This window comes from Microcaecilia unicolor, chromosome 11 (genome assembly GCF_901765095.1).
Source record: "Microcaecilia unicolor chromosome 11, aMicUni1.1, whole genome shotgun sequence".
Classification (NCBI taxonomy): domain Eukaryota; kingdom Metazoa; phylum Chordata; class Amphibia; order Gymnophiona; family Siphonopidae; genus Microcaecilia; species Microcaecilia unicolor.
In genome coordinates, this window is record NC_044041.1 from 171628914 (window position 1) to 171644857 (window position 15944).

At 42.2% G+C, this 15944-nt stretch overlaps 1 protein-coding gene across 2 annotated transcripts in view; it reads right to left on the reverse strand.

Moving 5' to 3' along the window:
- Nucleotides 1-15944, reverse strand: part of LOC115480205 (cytochrome P450 2F2-like) — a 57238-nt gene that overhangs the window by 4858 nt on the left and 36436 nt on the right. For both annotated transcript variants that reach the window (XM_030218711.1, XM_030218712.1), the window contains 2 exons: nucleotides 10696-10872; nucleotides 4873-5014 (listed from right to left, as the gene is read on the reverse strand). In XM_030218711.1, the coding sequence (XP_030074571.1) occupies nucleotides 4873-5014; nucleotides 10696-10872 (319 nt within the window). The remainder of the gene's footprint in view (nucleotides 1-4872; nucleotides 5015-10695; nucleotides 10873-15944) is intronic.

Genomic DNA, 15944 nt, shown 5'->3' on the forward strand with positions numbered 1-15944 from the left:
AATTATAGATATTGAGATCTCTGTCTGTCTCCATATGCCTTATGATGAACCATATGCGTTATGATGGACACCTCTGGCCAGTTTAGTAGCCATCCGCTAGACTGCCTCCATCTTGTTTATATCTTTTTGAGGTACAGTCTACAGAACTGTACACACAAATCCAGATGAGGTCTCACCAGAGACTTATACAGAATCACTATTGCCTCCTTTTTCCTGCTGGTCATTCCTCTTCCTAAGTCCCCAAGCATTCTTCCTGCTTTTGAAACTGCCTTTGTTAGGGCCTTCATTATAGAATTAACCACTTGTTAAGGTTTAAAACTGTGTTTGTATGTATGTGTGTGTGTGTGTGTGTTGGGGGGGGGGGGTTAGTATTTTTAATTGGAATGCAGGTATTTTCTATAACTTGACCTGCTTTTATTATAGCCAGGGTCATTAGGTCTGAGGTTTGTCTAATGGAAAGACCCTGGGGTTGTTTGTTTAAACTTGGAACAGATATTTTGTCAGACTGACCCCTCATTGATAAGAGTTATGCCCATGAGTGAACATGGATAGAATAGGCACGAACTATGATTATCTTACGGGGAAAGGAAAACTAATTGTTTTTTTCAAAGCTTGCGTATGGAAAATTCTGGAGCTCGCAAGCTATAGAAAAGGAGAGAGGTCATGCTGACTGAAGAACTTGCAGGTGGTCAGACGAGGGGAGAGTCAGAGGTAGGAGGTGCATGCAAGGTTGTCCTTAAGATTGAACTACAACTAATGAGTGTCCAGTCTTCAAGACTTGCTAATTTATTTTTTTTACATTTGTACCCTGCGCTTTCCCACTCATGACAGGCTCAGTGCAGCTTACATAGGGCAATGGAGGGTTAAGTGACTTGCCTGTGCCTGAAGTGGGAATCGAACTCAGTTCCTCAGGACCAAAGTCCACCATCACTAGGCCACTCCTCCACTCCTTCATATGGAGTTAGCAATAAATTAATTTCTAATGATTATACAGGAAGATATCTTTGGGTGTTTTACTTTTCTCTTTAAGTGTAAATGAATGAGAGTGAAAGGACAGGGTATCTAACAATGATTTTTCATATACAGAAGTGTAAGGAGTACCTCAGCTGATCTAGGTGGCCCTATTACTAAGCCACGTAGGCGTGTACGTGCGTCCTATGCGTGTCAGTTTCGAACTACTGTCCGGTTACTGTGTGGCCCGGGTGGTAATTTCAGTTTTTATGTGTGGCCACTAAGCGCGCCGAAAATGTTCTAGCGTGCGGCGCTAACCGGGCAGTAATCGGCATTATACATGTGTAGACCATTACCACCCGGTTAACGCGTGAGACTACCACTAGGTCAATGGGTGGCAGTAAGGTCTCAGGCCCAAAATGGATGTGCGCCAATTTTTATTTTGCCGCATGTCCATTTTCGGCCAAAAAAAGGCCTTTTTTGCTGGCGTGCTGAAAAATGGACCTGCGCGCATCCAATACATGCGTCTACAGCAGTGCAGGCCATTTTTTGGCATACCTTTTTTTCAAAGTCCCTCTTAGCCTTCCTTATCAGCGCTTTGCATTTGACTTGACATTCCTTATGCTGTTTCTTATTATTTTCAGTCGGTTCCTTCTTTCATTTTCTGAAGGATTTTCTTTTAGTTCTAATAGCTTCCTTCACCTCACTTTTTAACCATGCCGGTTGTCGGTTGTCTTCCGTCCTCCTTTTTTAATACACGGAATATATTTGGCCTGGGCTTCCAGGATGGTGTTTTAAACAGCATCCACGCCTGATGTAAATTTTTGACCCTCGCAGTCGCTCCTCTAAGTTTTCTTTTCACCGTTCTTCTCATTTTATCATAGTCTCCTTTTTTAAAGTTAAACGCTAACGTATTTGATTTCTTATGTATGCTTACTTCAAAGCTAATAACAAATCTGATCATATTATGATCACTGTTATCAAGCAGCCCCAGCAACATCACCTCCCACACCAGATCATGCGCTCCAATAAGGACTAGGTCTAGAATTTTTCCTTCTCTCGTCGGCTCCTGTACCAGCTGCTCCATAAAGCTGTCCTTGATTTCATCAAGGAATTTTACCTCCCTAGCGTGTCCCCATCTTACATTTACCCAGTCAATATCAGGGTAATTGAAATCACCCATTATTATTGTGTTGGCCAGTTTGTTTGCATCCCTAATTTCTTTTAACATTTCTGCATCCATCTGTTCATCCTGGACAGGTGGATGGTAGTACACTCCTATCACTTTCCTTTTCCCCTTTACACGTGGGATTTCAATTCACAGTGATTCCAAGAAGTGTTTTGTTGCCTGCAGAATTTTCAATCTATTTGATTCAAGGCTCTCGTTAATATACAATGCTACCCCTCCACCAATTGGATCCACCCTATCACTATGATATAATTTGTCTCTTTTACAACCTCACTATCAGGATACCCTATCTTCCCTGTTTTGGTGATATCTTTGAAAGATACCTTATCCTGAACCATGCGCTTTTGAGCGACTGTAGGCCTTCCCCCCCATTTCTAGTTTAAAAGCTGCTCTATCTCCTTTTTAAATGCCGATGCCAGCAGCCCGGTTCCACCCTGGTTAAGGTGGAGCCCATCCTTTCGGAATAGGCTCCCCCTTCCCCAGAATTTTGCCCAGTTTCTAACAAATCTAAAATCCTCCTCCCTGCACCATCGTCTCATCTATGCATTGAGACTCTAGAGCTCTGCCTGTCTCTTGGGCCCTGCACGTGGAATGGGTAGCATTTCAGAAAATGCTACCCTAGAGGATCTGGATTTGAGCTTTCTACCTATGAGCCTAAATTTGGCTTCCAGAACCTCTATCCCACATTTTCCTATGTCATTGGTACCCACATGTACCAAGGCAGCCGGCTCCTCCCCAGCACTATCTAAAATCCTATCTAGGTGACGCGTGAGGTCCACCACTTTCACACCAGGCAGGCAAGTCACCAGGCGATCCTCATGTCCACCAGCCACCCAGCTATTTATATTCCTAATGATCGAATCACCAACTACAACAACTGTCCTAACCTTTCCCTCCCTGGCAGCACTTGGAGACATATCCTCGGTGTGAGAAGATAGTACTTCCCCTGGTGGGCAGGTCCTGTCTACAGGAGTACTTCCTACTTCACCAGGATGATGCTCTCCTTCTAGGAGACCTCCCTCCTCCAAGGTTGCACAGGGGCTACCAGACTGGAGGTGGGACTTCTGTACAACATCCCTGTAGGGCTCCTCTATGTATCTCTCTGTCTCTCTCAGGTCCACCAAGTCTGCTATTCTTGCCTCAAGAGAACGGACACGTTCTACTACTACTACTACTATTTAGCATTTCTATAGCGCTACAAGGCATACGCAGCACTGCACAAACATAGAAGAAAGATAGCCTGCTCAAAGAGCTAGGAGCTCTTTGCATCAGGCATACACATATGACATCTCACCAACTGGGAGATAATCATACATGTGACACTCAATGCAAAAGACTGGATAGCACACCTTTCACTGCTGGACTGCTGACTCCATCTTAGTGTTTTTTAGTTTTTCAGTAATTTAAAACTTGCTACAGTATTAAGGATATTAGCCTAATATAAAAGTGTCTTTTAGTTTATGTGTATATTGTATGATTTCTTTAATGTTTCCTTCTTAGATGTTAATGAAATGTATTTAAAACTCTGTAAGAGCACTCCTTGCTTGTTACCCTAATTACAATAACTGATTATAAATGAAGAGTTGTCCTAGGGGTGGGCGGTAAGACTAAACTAGATCCTGCAGTGCCTGCTAGATTCTATCTGTTAATGCTGTGGTACAAAGTTTTTAAAACTAAGTGGAAAAGACTATGGAAATTAGTTGATACAATTTGCTTTTTATATTTTTATTTTGCCTATCACTAAGCTGCAATTCCTCCTTTAAACCCCAATCTTTTAAGTTCCCAAAGCACAAAGCAAAATAGTGTTCACTTACCTGAGAAATGTCCTCTTCTCTAGGAACTTATTTTTGTACTTGACAGATCAATGCAATATTTTATTTATGTTTATTTGTATGCTCGGGGTCATGATTTTTACATTGATATATTTCTATTTCTATTTTAGTTTTCATTTTTATATGCATTTTTCATGGCTTTTAGTTTGTGGACTTCTCAAGCTGAAACATGGCCCATGTTGAGTCCGTCTGCATTTGAAGTTTTGGAATTTATTGTTTTTATTCAATAAAGGATGTGATTTGTCATCCTGGTTTCATTTCCTTCTTTTTGGTCATCCATACTGGACTTTTTTTTGCTTGGCATATGTGCTTGCACTTGCATAGCTAGTTAGGTTACTATTGTATAAAGAAACATAGATGCCTATATTCCTATATTCCTATATTGAAAAGGTTCTACCAAGCACCTTCTGGCATCCATAGAATTGCCTTGCATTTGCCCAGTGTATGTTAAAACCAATGTTAAACACCTAACATTGCTTAGTAAATAATCCTACTTATGCAGTTGGAATCCTCTGATGACTGCATAAGTAATTATTCATATAAGCCTAAAAATTTATTATTGTATCTTTTCAATCCCAGGTCCTTTAGCATGGAGTCATTTATCTATGTAGATTAGATTGACAACTGACATGAGTATATTTAAGAAACTTTTAAAGAGATTCCTATTTTGCAGGGTTTATGGAAATCTGAATTAGAGTTATCTGAAATTTTAAACTTTCAGGTAGGAAGTCATTTTATGTAATGTTATTTTATGTAATTATACATTTTTTGTGCTTTTATTTTTTCTGGGACGATTGTGTATGTATCAAGTTTGATCTGCCTAGATATAGGCAGAATATAAACGAATAAACTAAAGTTTGGTAAACTATTTTCATTCTAAAGTTTGTATTTTAACAGTACCTGCTATTTCTGGATATTTCATCAAAATCAGGAATCCATATCTCAAGGTTGTGCTGACTGTTTCGGTTCCACCAAAAAGCAAGTTTTGCACGCTCATTAACAAAGAGTCATTGTAGAATGAAGGATCTTCAGCCCGGGTCTCCTGAAGAAAAAGTTACTATAAGTAAGTTGGTAAGGAAAGTTTGATCCCTTACCATTGCAGTCATTTATCTGATATCCCCAAATCTTCACTTGCTATTGCTTTCCAGTGATATCCTCAATTTCTACCATAGTTTTACGATCCTCACTAAAGAGTCCCCCTGCTGTAATTATCTTGTTCTTGCTGTACACCATTTTGGGTGAATTTCTTTATAAAGGTGGTAAATAAATCCAAGTTAAAAAATAAAGAATGATTTTATTATGAGTAAAGCTTATGTAAACATCATTGATCAGCAGTTGCCAAATTTGCGGTATATAAGTTTAACTAAACACCATTGTTCTACTCACTGCAGTTTATGTTAGTGAAACTTGGTAAAGTATTGCATGCATAGTGTAAAGCGTATGTAGGCAGCCCTGGGGAACAGCAAGAAAAGAGGAGAGAAAGGAACTACAAATTTCAGCATGCCCCAAAGGAACCCTGGGGTAAGCAAGAATACCCCAGGTACAGGCAGGCAATACCCAGGGAAGAACCCGAAATAGGAAACTACAACTCCCAGCATGCCCCAAGGGAACCTGGGGATAAGAGAAACTATGTGCATTCCCGGGAGTCACCAGAGGAGGGCCGCAGGGGAAGCAGGAAGGCTGATTCTCCAACCTGGTGGAAGAGGTGGTGGAACAAGTGGGTGGAGAAAGAAGGGACTCCAAAGAACTTTAATGAAGAAAAGGGTGAGCAGCTGGGAGAGGGGCGGGGTGAAGAGAATATGGATTGGGCTCCTGAGGAGAGAGGGGGGGAGAGTGAGCCTTGCCCTATGGAATTGACTGAACCCGAGAACACCCTGGAAGAGCCGATGGACTTTTCAGCCCTGGCTCAGCGAAAGCCAAGGAGGTAGCGGGGCCAAGCCGGGTCAAGCGGGAGGAGGTCAGGTAAGAGAGAGTGACTGACCAAGAGGGTGGGACCCTAGGCTTTGAGCCCGCGCAGAGCCATATTGTGTTTTAAAGCTGGAATTGAAAGTGAACTGTGTTTTGAAAGCCTGGCTAACCTGAACTGTGTTTTGAAAGCCTGGCTAACCTGAACTGTGGTTTGAAAGCCTGGCTAGCCTGAACTGTGTTTTGAAAGCCTGGCTAACCTGAACTGTGTTTTGAAAGCCTGGCTAAACTGAACTGTATTTTGGTAAGCCTAGCTAAACTGAACCGGGTGTTTTTTTTTTTTTGCTTTTTGCTGCTCCTCTCTAGGAGAGGAAGAGAGAGGAAGCAGCTGCTGAAGCCTGGCCTGTGTACCAAACCGGCTTGGGTAAGGTACAGGGTAACAGGGATTTGTTTTGTGTTTTGGATCTATACTTGAGAGAAGGAGGGACGCCCTTCCTATGCAATAAACAGCTTTATTTTGAGTTGGAGGTGAGCTCGGCTGGAGAGTGTTCTTTTGTTTGGGGAGCTGCAACCTCGGAGTGAAGGGGAGCGACTTAACAGTAGTCCAAAAATTAAGGGCCCAATATATTCAGCTGGTGGTGATTAGCGTTTTGTTGGCCACCACTGATGTTAAACTCGGAAATTCAATGCTGGGCCATATCTGGGCTCCTGAATTGAATTTCCAGGTGTAGGGAGCTGGCTAAAGCATAGCTGGTTAAGAGTGATATTCGGCACTTAACTGGCTATGAATAACCACATAAAGATAGGACTGTGTTTTATGCGGTCCTAGAATATAGAAATATAAGAATAGCCATACTGGGTCAGACCAATGGTACATCTAGCCCAATATCCTGTTTCCAACTGTGGCCTAGCCAGGTCACAAGTACCTGGCAAAAACCCAAATCATGGCAACACTCCATGCTACCAATTCCAGGGCAAGCAGGAACTTGTCTAAACCTTTTTTAAACCCAGATACGGTAACCACTGTTACTACATCCTCCAGTAAAGAGTTCCAGAGCTTAACTATTCATTGAGTGAAAAAATATTTCCTCCTATTTGTTTTAAAGGTATTTCCATATAACTTCCTTCAGTGTCCCCTAGTCTTCGTACTTTTGGAACGAGTAAAAATATCGATTTACTTCTACTTGTTCTACACTACTCAGGATTTTGTAGACCTCAATCATATCTCCTCTCATCCGTCTTCTTTTCAAGCTGAAGCGCCCTAACCTCTTCAGTCTTTCCTCATTATGACAGGAGTTCCATTCCCTTTATTATGTGATTATCTTAACAGGTCAAGTGCTGACTCCACCTGCAGAATGCCTCCCAAATAGTTGGTTTTGTCTAGAATTAAGTGCTGCTAAAAATGCCCGGGTAGTCCTGGCAAGTGATTTAAATGTTACAAACCTATATATATGGAAGCACACACAAAGCTACCCCAAGTCTAACAAATCAACTCATACATCAACTTTGAGCCCAAGTTGATGTATGAAGTGATTTAAATGGCCAGGAGCCTCTCCTGGTCATTTTAATCAGTTTTAATATCTGGCCCTCCATGTATTTCATAAGTGGTGTTTGAGGAAAATATTACTTGTCACATAGTGAGACCATATTACTAATGAAGAGATACTGCAAAGATCCCAGTCATGTAGACCACAAAATATTGTAGCAGAGTGCTGGATGCGTTTAGCTCTCCATATCCTCCTCCGGCTTTCAGACCAAAAAATTCCAAAGACCAGAATGAAATGGATGCCATCTAATAGCAAGAGAAAGAAAGGAAAACCAAGGAAGACTTGCCGCCTTATTTTTGAAAGAGAAAGACGCCCATATTTCGACCCAAATCGGGAGATGGGCATCTTTCTCTCGTGGGCGTCCAAATCGGTATAATCGAAAGCCAATTTTGGGCGTCTTCAACTGCAATCTGTAGCGGAAACAGCCAAAGTTGACAGGGGCGTGTCGGAGGCGTGGTGAAGGCGGGACTGGGGCGTGTTTATCTGCCGAGGAGAGATGGGCGTCCTCGGCCGATACTCGAAAAAAGAAAGGCTTTTTTAGAGCGAATTTGGGTCACTTTTTTTGGATCCTTTTTTTTCACAAACAAGTACCAAAAAAGTGCCCTAAATGACCAGATGACCACCGGAGGGAATCGGGGATGACCACCCCTGACTCCCCCAGTGGTCACTAACCCCCTCCCACCCAAAAAACACAACTTTAAAAACTTTATTTCCAGCCTGTATGCCAGCCTCAAATGTCATACCCAGCTCCATCACAGCAGTATACAGGTCCCTGGAGCAGTTGTTAGTGGGTGCAGTGGACTTCAGCCAGATGGACCCAGGCCCATCCCCCCATTCCTGTTACACTTGTGGTGGTAAATGAGAGCCCTCCAAACCGCCCCCAAAACCCACTGTACCCACATCTAGGTGCCCCCCTTCAGCCATAAGTGCTATGGTAATGGTGTAGAGTTGTGGGGAGTGGGTTTGGGGGGGATTTGGGGGACTCAGCACCCAAGGTAAGGGAGCTATGGACTTCAGAGGTAGTTAACTTTATTTTTTTAATTGTTACAAGTGCCCCCTAGGGTGCCCGGTTGGTGTCCTGGCATGTGAGGGGGACCAGTGCACTATGAATCCTGGCCCCTCCCACGATCCAATGCCTTGGATTTGGTCGTTTTTGAGCTGGGTGCCTTCGGTTTCCATTATCGCTGAAAAACGATATCGCCCAGCTCAAATCCGCACAAATCCGATGCATTTGGCTGGCACAAACCGTATTATCGGAAAAAAGATGGATGCCCATTTTTTTCCAAAATACAGTTTGCCCTGCCCCTTCACGTACCCATTCTCGGAGACAGATGCCCATGGAGATGGGCGTTCACGTTCGATTATGACCCTCCACGTGACCTACCTTCAAAGATGATCTATACCAGGTTGACATTGAAATGGGAAGAAACCAAGGACAATTATGGTGGCCAGAAACTGGCAAAAATTTGCTACCTGATTTGCCTAATGGCACTAGTGGACCTAAATCTAAGTCTAAGTAGCACAAGGTAGCAGTGCAGATACATCAAACTCCCATGAGGGAAGAGACTGACCAACATGAGGTAGCACTACAGCTCTGGAATGCTCCCGTGAATAACTAGGGAGAGTTAGTAGATCACCTAGCATGGAAACTTGACTATGTTTCCCAGCTAACAGCAACTTCCTGCAGGAGATCAAGCTTGTGTAATTGACATCTTGGAGATTTCCTTAAAGCAGAGGTTGCTGGTTAAGCCCATGAAGGATGATGACCAAAGTTAAAGCCATACACTTAATTAAGTGGGTAGGCCAAATGATTCTTTTTGCAGACATCATGTAAGTTAGTGGTAGTCAATTTTTAACCAAAACTGAGTTCCCAATCTAGATGGCCAAACTTTAACTACTGTGATTTAGAGAAACTTTGATTGAACTTTGGTATCTTTCTTTTAGGCAGACAATTCTCTTAAATCAAGAAGACCAAAATTTAGTTACCTAGATTAAAAAGGCTCAAACTTTGCTGAAAATTGGTACAATACCAGTTTCAGCTTGGGTGCTCTGACAGGGTGTGTATCCTATCACTGGCAAAGAGATCTTCCTAAGAAAAGATAGTATTTCAGACCCCTGCCAGAAGACTACTTGGGTCTAGTCCCCACTATTGCGTTTAGGGGGAGTCCCGGAACCTTGCTTGGCGTGGTTGTAGTAAGGTAGAGGGGACTAAGCCACTGGGGAATAGTTAAATAACTCCTTGGAGAGGGAAGAGGGTTAAAGCTGAGCAGCTGAGAGTTGGAAGAGACTGGACCATTTGCATGAGATTCTCAAGGACAAATTAGATGAGGAACTTTGAGGGCTGACAAAAGACTCTGGGAGTTTCAGAGAAAGAGGCCAGGAGCTGGAGAAACCGTTGGGACCCTTGAAGGTTTTTCCCTGGCCAGTACCTGAGGAACCTTTGGATTGTATCTCCCTCACCGTGAGAGTAAAGGGGACAGCAAGACAGGACTCTGGCAGAGGGGAGCCAAGCGGGAGAGACCAACGTTTTCTGGTCAAATTTGGCTTGCATTTTTGGTAAGTGGTGCTTGGATTGAACTTGGCTTGCATTTTGGTAAGTGGAGCTGTGGATTGGATTTGGCTTGTATTTTCAGAAAGTTGTACTTGAATTGAACTTGGCTTGCACTTTGGCAAGCGGAACTGTGGATTGGATTTAGTTTACATTTTCAGCAAGCAGTGCTGGAATTGAAATCAGCTTGCATTTCAGCAGGTGGAACTCTAAATGCAGTATTCCTCAGCCTATGCTTTTGAGTAGGCAGCGCAGGTCAACAGGCAAGCATTTTTAGCATCAACATCTGATTAAGTGCCACTGAAAATGTCTGGATAGCTCCAGACAGATGATTTAAATGACCAGGACCCTCTCCTGGCCCTTCAAATCAATTTGAATATTGGGCCTTCAGAATACTACTACTACTGCTTATCATTTCTATAGCGCTACTAGATGTACGCAGCGCTGTACACTGGACATGAAGAGACAGTCCCTGATCGACAGAGCTTACAATCTAATTAGGATAGACAGACAGTTCTAAGATGTGTTAAACAATTTTTCTGAACAAATGAAAACCCTGTGCACATCTCTACTGACAATAAAATGCTCTCAGTATGAAACCAGTTGCTAAATTTAGGTGCTCAACCCCCAGTCATTTTTCAAAGGGGCCAATTTAGGTCTCAGATTTCCAAGGTTAGGTGTTTAAACTCTTTGCAATTGAACTCCTGCTTTCTTAAACCTTACCTGCTGCATTTTAATAAGGAAACAGTCTATGTAATCTCGAGGGTTGCTGGGATCCAGGGTCTCCTGATGAGATTTAATTTCTTTCAAAATAATTTCTGTTATCATGTCAAAATTGGAAAAGATCTTCTGGTGCTGGCCGGGTAAGTAATCCATAATATCTGGGTAAATATTATACAGCTAAAAAGAGCAAGAAAAATATAAAATCATTCTTTTGTAAAAATGTGTTGTTTTGCAAGAAATATGAACATGGACCAGGTTCTTAAATTAAGCATTTTTGTCCCAGTGTCTATAAACTATAAAGTGGTCTTAGCGCACCTTTGCACAGGTTTTTTCCACGTAGTAAGGCCATTTTTACTGCAGCCATAAAAATGGCCTTTTTCTATTTTTTTTGTATTAATGGCCATGCTTTAATATTAAAATACAACAACACCAACAAAAGTGGACCCAGACTTTCACCACCAAATGTTGAAAAGAAGGAAAAGGTCTCAGATGTTACCGGATCTATACGCCTTGTGTATTCACATCGGGTCAAACAAAAGTTCCAATTGATAACTACTATAATCATTGACCAAAAATCCCCTCCTGCCTCTTCATATTTTTAACATTTTGACATTTTTATTATCATTCCATAACATAGTTTTTTGCATTTTACAATATTTTTCATAAAAATGAACAAAAGTAACTGGCAACTGGCAAACTCTACAGAATGACACTTATCTGTGACCCGTTATGTCCCGATGTGTGTCCATTTCACTGCCGCTTTCTCAATAGATATGGGCCAGTGGTCACATCATAAAACCATGCAATATGCCGTGAAATGGGTGTACATTGGGATGTAGCGGGTCACAGATAAGTGTCATTCTATAGAATTTGCCAATTGCCAGTTACTCTTCTTCATTTTTATGAAAAATATTGCAAAATGCAAAACAATATGATATGGAATGCTAAAGAAAAATAATGTCACTCCTATCTGTAGACTAGCACAACTACAGCTGGGAGATCATGTTTTCTTATATGGAAACATGACCCCTTAGCAGTAGTCATTCAAGATGGGTGGGAGCTTTGATGGGGGTGGGGGGGGGGGGTAGGAGATTTATCAGAGGGTGAAGGATTGAATTTTGGGGGGAGGGGTGATTGGATCAGGGATTAGGGGGATTGATCGGGATGTTGTGGGCTGCATTAGGAGAGTTGGGAAGATGTGCTTGGGGGACTTTGATCAGGGAGGGAGGCATCTGGAATTGGAACAGTGGCCCCTTTAAGCTCTGTCCACTAGCACTGGGCCACAACTTTGAGTTCTGATGCTCCTAGCATGATAAAATACTTTTTGCATGATTTTCTGCCCTTTAACGTGGTGTATCACTGCAAGTCTCATTATGGTATTACACAAGGGCCCTTTTACTAATGCCTAATGCAGCTTAAAATGGCATGCTATTTAATATTATATATTTACTGCAATAGATAATTACAGCAGTAAAAATATTCAAATAACAATACAAAGTATAGCATAGTATACTACTTATAATGTCAACACAATATGTAATGCTCCTTATTTATATCCCTGAATTTTTATTTATATAACATATGTAACATTTATCCATATATATAAAATATATAAAATAATCCATATATATAAAATAAAAATTCAGGGATATAAATAAGGAGCATAAATGATGTATAGAGCTTTCAAGTGAAGCAGTTTTTTTCGGCTAAACTCACTGATATCTAAGCTCGGCTGTGGGTGCAGCCTATACTGAATTTTCCTTTTGTCCCTTTCTCAATCAAGATATTTCATGTCATAGGATTGTGTTGTTCTCTAGACATCTCTACACCTTCTTTGTATTGGGATTGACTATTTTTGTTTTTTTGTTTTTTTTGAATTTTCATTGTTTGTCTCTTCCCTGGGATTTGATAATTGTTAGTAATTTATTTCAGCTAAAATTATGGGCAGACTTCTGTGGCATGTGTGCTTGTAGCTGTAAGAAAAAAAGGTATTCCAGTGGGCACATTTTAGGTTGGGAGAGTGCTCAGGGGCCAATATTCAGACCATGGAAGTTAGCCAGACTGCCTCCTGCACTCAATGGCGAACCCCAAAATTCAATGCCAGGCCGTATCTGGCGAGCAGCATTGAATTTCCATTTTTTTTTTACTGCTATGCACAGAGCTGGTTAAGCCAATATTTATCTGCTGACTGGCTAAGTTATAGCGGCCAAAAATCCTGCTATTTATACTAAACTTAGCCAGTCAGCAACCGGCTATATTGCGCAACAAAGCCAGTGACCAGGCTAGCCACTAAGCTCTAATATTCAGCCGAGACAGCTGGCTATCTTTCTTAGCTGGCTTTAGATAGGGTTACCATATTTTGTCCCCCAAAAAGGAGGACAATGCCCTGCCCCACCACACACCCCACCCACCCCTTTCACACCTGTCCCACCCCCTTTCACACCCTCACTCCTCCCCTGTCACATTTTCCCCTCCCCCTTGTCACATACCCCGTCGCCTCCCCTCCCCGTTACCCCCCTCCCCTTACCTTACTACTGCCCTGGTGGTCTAGTGACCTGTTCGGGGCAGGAAAGAGCCCCCTCTTTCCTGCCCGGAGCGCTGCCCTGCATGCATCCTTCCTGTTGCTGATCCTCGGCGCCAATTCAAAATGGCCACCGAGAGTTGAAGTCTCGCGAGGTCACTTCAACCCTCGGTGGCCATTTTGAATCGGCACCGATGATCAGCAACAGGAAGGATGCATGCAGGGCAGCACTCTGGGCAGGAAAGAGGGGGCTCTTTCCTGCCCCGAAGGCGGAAGAGGTCACTAGACCACCAGGGCACTGGTAAGTAAGGGGACGGGAAGGCTAGCAATCTGCTCATTTGTCCGGGATTTCTGGACAAATGGGCAGGCTGGCCCGCCCACCAGCCTTCCCATTTGTCCAGAAATCTGGACAAATGGGCAGATTGGCAAAACCCGCCCGGTTGCCCGGACATGCCCTCAAAAAGAGGACATGTCTGGGTAAATCCGGACATATGGTAACCCTAGCTTTAGGCTATTATATTATTGCTTAACTGGCTTTAGGCTTAATTGGCCAGGAGCCATTCCTGTCCAGTTAAATAGCCCTGAATATTGGGTGGCCAGCCCGTTAACATTTGAAAATCTAAGGTATGGACACTTTTTAACTCTAGCTTGCCCTCAGAAATAGGAGGTCCTGCTAGGAAGGGGTGCCTTGTGGGCTTGTGCATCTTGTGCTTGTAATTGTTCTCAATGCACAGGAGTGAAAAGTGCTCAGTACTGTACATTGCAAACTCTAGAGGCTATTCAAAGATATTGCTTTTAGGTATTTGAATTTTATGGCACCTTTTCAGGATTACTTCTGCTTTGTCTACGTCCAGATTTGGACACAATACTCTAATTGGTTGTTTGCAATGAAATAATTCTGCACTACTCTGTGATTTATATTCTGCCTTATTTCAACAGAGATTCAAGGCAGACTATAATATAAGAAATCTTCGACAAAATAAAGAGATAGTACAAAAATAAATTCACAGATACTGCCTCTTTTGAGTAATAACATTTTTCAGTACTGCATTATAAATGAAGGCCAGTAAGACTTGAGGAATTGAAGATTTTGGGGTACCCCATCTGAGATTTGGGAAAAGTTCACCCAGGATTAGTATAAGTAAAAAGAGAACTAGTTGGATCTGGGTAACTGATCCTGCTAATTATTCCCTGTTTTTTTGTTGCTTTTGCTATTGTGTAAATACTTCTGTGTCAATATTCAAAGCCATTTACTCAGATAATGGCTGCATTACCCAGATAAACAGCTTTGCCAGTGCTGGCCATAGACATTCAGCAGCACTATCCAGACAATTTAAAAAACAAAACAAAACAATAATATGCACAAAACAGAACCATAACTGAAATGAACCCCCTCCAACTGTAAATAATGAGCACAGGTCATGCACCATGGAACAGGGCCAAAAACTGATAAGCATGTGAACCAGAAACTCATGATCTGATAAGACATTCCTGCGTGCAAGCAGGCATGAGAAAGGAGCAATTACAATAGACAAGAAAATGTGGTTTAGCAACTGAGGGGAAACAGATGGTGTTGAAAGAAAACAGAATGATCTCTGAGGGAGATAACTTGCTAAACCTATGTGAAGCGTTGTTTAAAATAAAGGTATATAAGCAGTTGAACTAGAGCATGTCTTTGGAGAGTTGGTTACAGATAACACCTATGTGTAGCAGTGCTGTCCTCCCATGAGAAACTATTGATTGTATCTGTACTTTGGTAAGTAATAAAAATTGCTTTTCTCATACGTGGCCTTGGTCTTTTATCACTCCAAATTGTGGGTGGCTGGTACATAATAATTTGGGGTGGTGGTAAAAAGACTAGAATATAACACAACCAACTAAACAAAATAGAAATAAAACAAAAACTAACCTACAAACACCTAACAAATTGTCTCTAGAGAAGTGGAAAGAGAGATCAGTGCTGCTAATGTCAACACAGCCCATTCACTTTTGAGGGGCCCTCTTACAAAGCTTTGGTAAGCCCAACATGGGTTTACTGCCTGCATGCTATCCTGGAACTACTGCCAGCCCAATGTGGTTGCCGGCTGTAGTTCGGGATCGAGCGCATGCTATTTCTGGCATGCTAGAAAATATTTTTTAATTTAATAGCATGGTGCTAACCTGGTGGTAATCAGGCATTGCCACATACTGCCCAGTTACCACTGAGTTAGCGCAGGAGCCCTTACCACCACCTCAATGGGTCAGTGGCGTAGCCAGACAGCCAATTTTGGGTGGGCCTGAGCCCAAAGTGGGTGGGCACAACATTTTCTCTCTGCCCCGCCCCCTTCCTCCCCCTATTCTCCACCTTCCAACTCAAAATAGAAACAGAAACACTTTAGCTCATGAAGAAAGTGACATCCGCTATGCACATTTCTCAAGCTATCATATTTCAGTTAAGATTCAAAATAAAATGCATTTTCTACCTTTGTTGTCTGGTCATTTTCTTTTTCCATCATGTTGATCCAGTTTCTCTTTTGAACTTTCCAATCTTTCTGCTATTTCTCCTTCAAGCAGCTGCTGTCCATTTGTCTTTTTCTCCTCTCTTGTTGCATTCCCTCACTTCACTTGCCTCTGACATATTGACCTTTCCATTTTAGCTCTTTCCTCTCTTTTTTTTCTTTTCTTTTCTCTGCCCACCCAAATTTTATCCTAATCCCTTTTCCTTTGTTTTACTTTTCAGATACCTGTC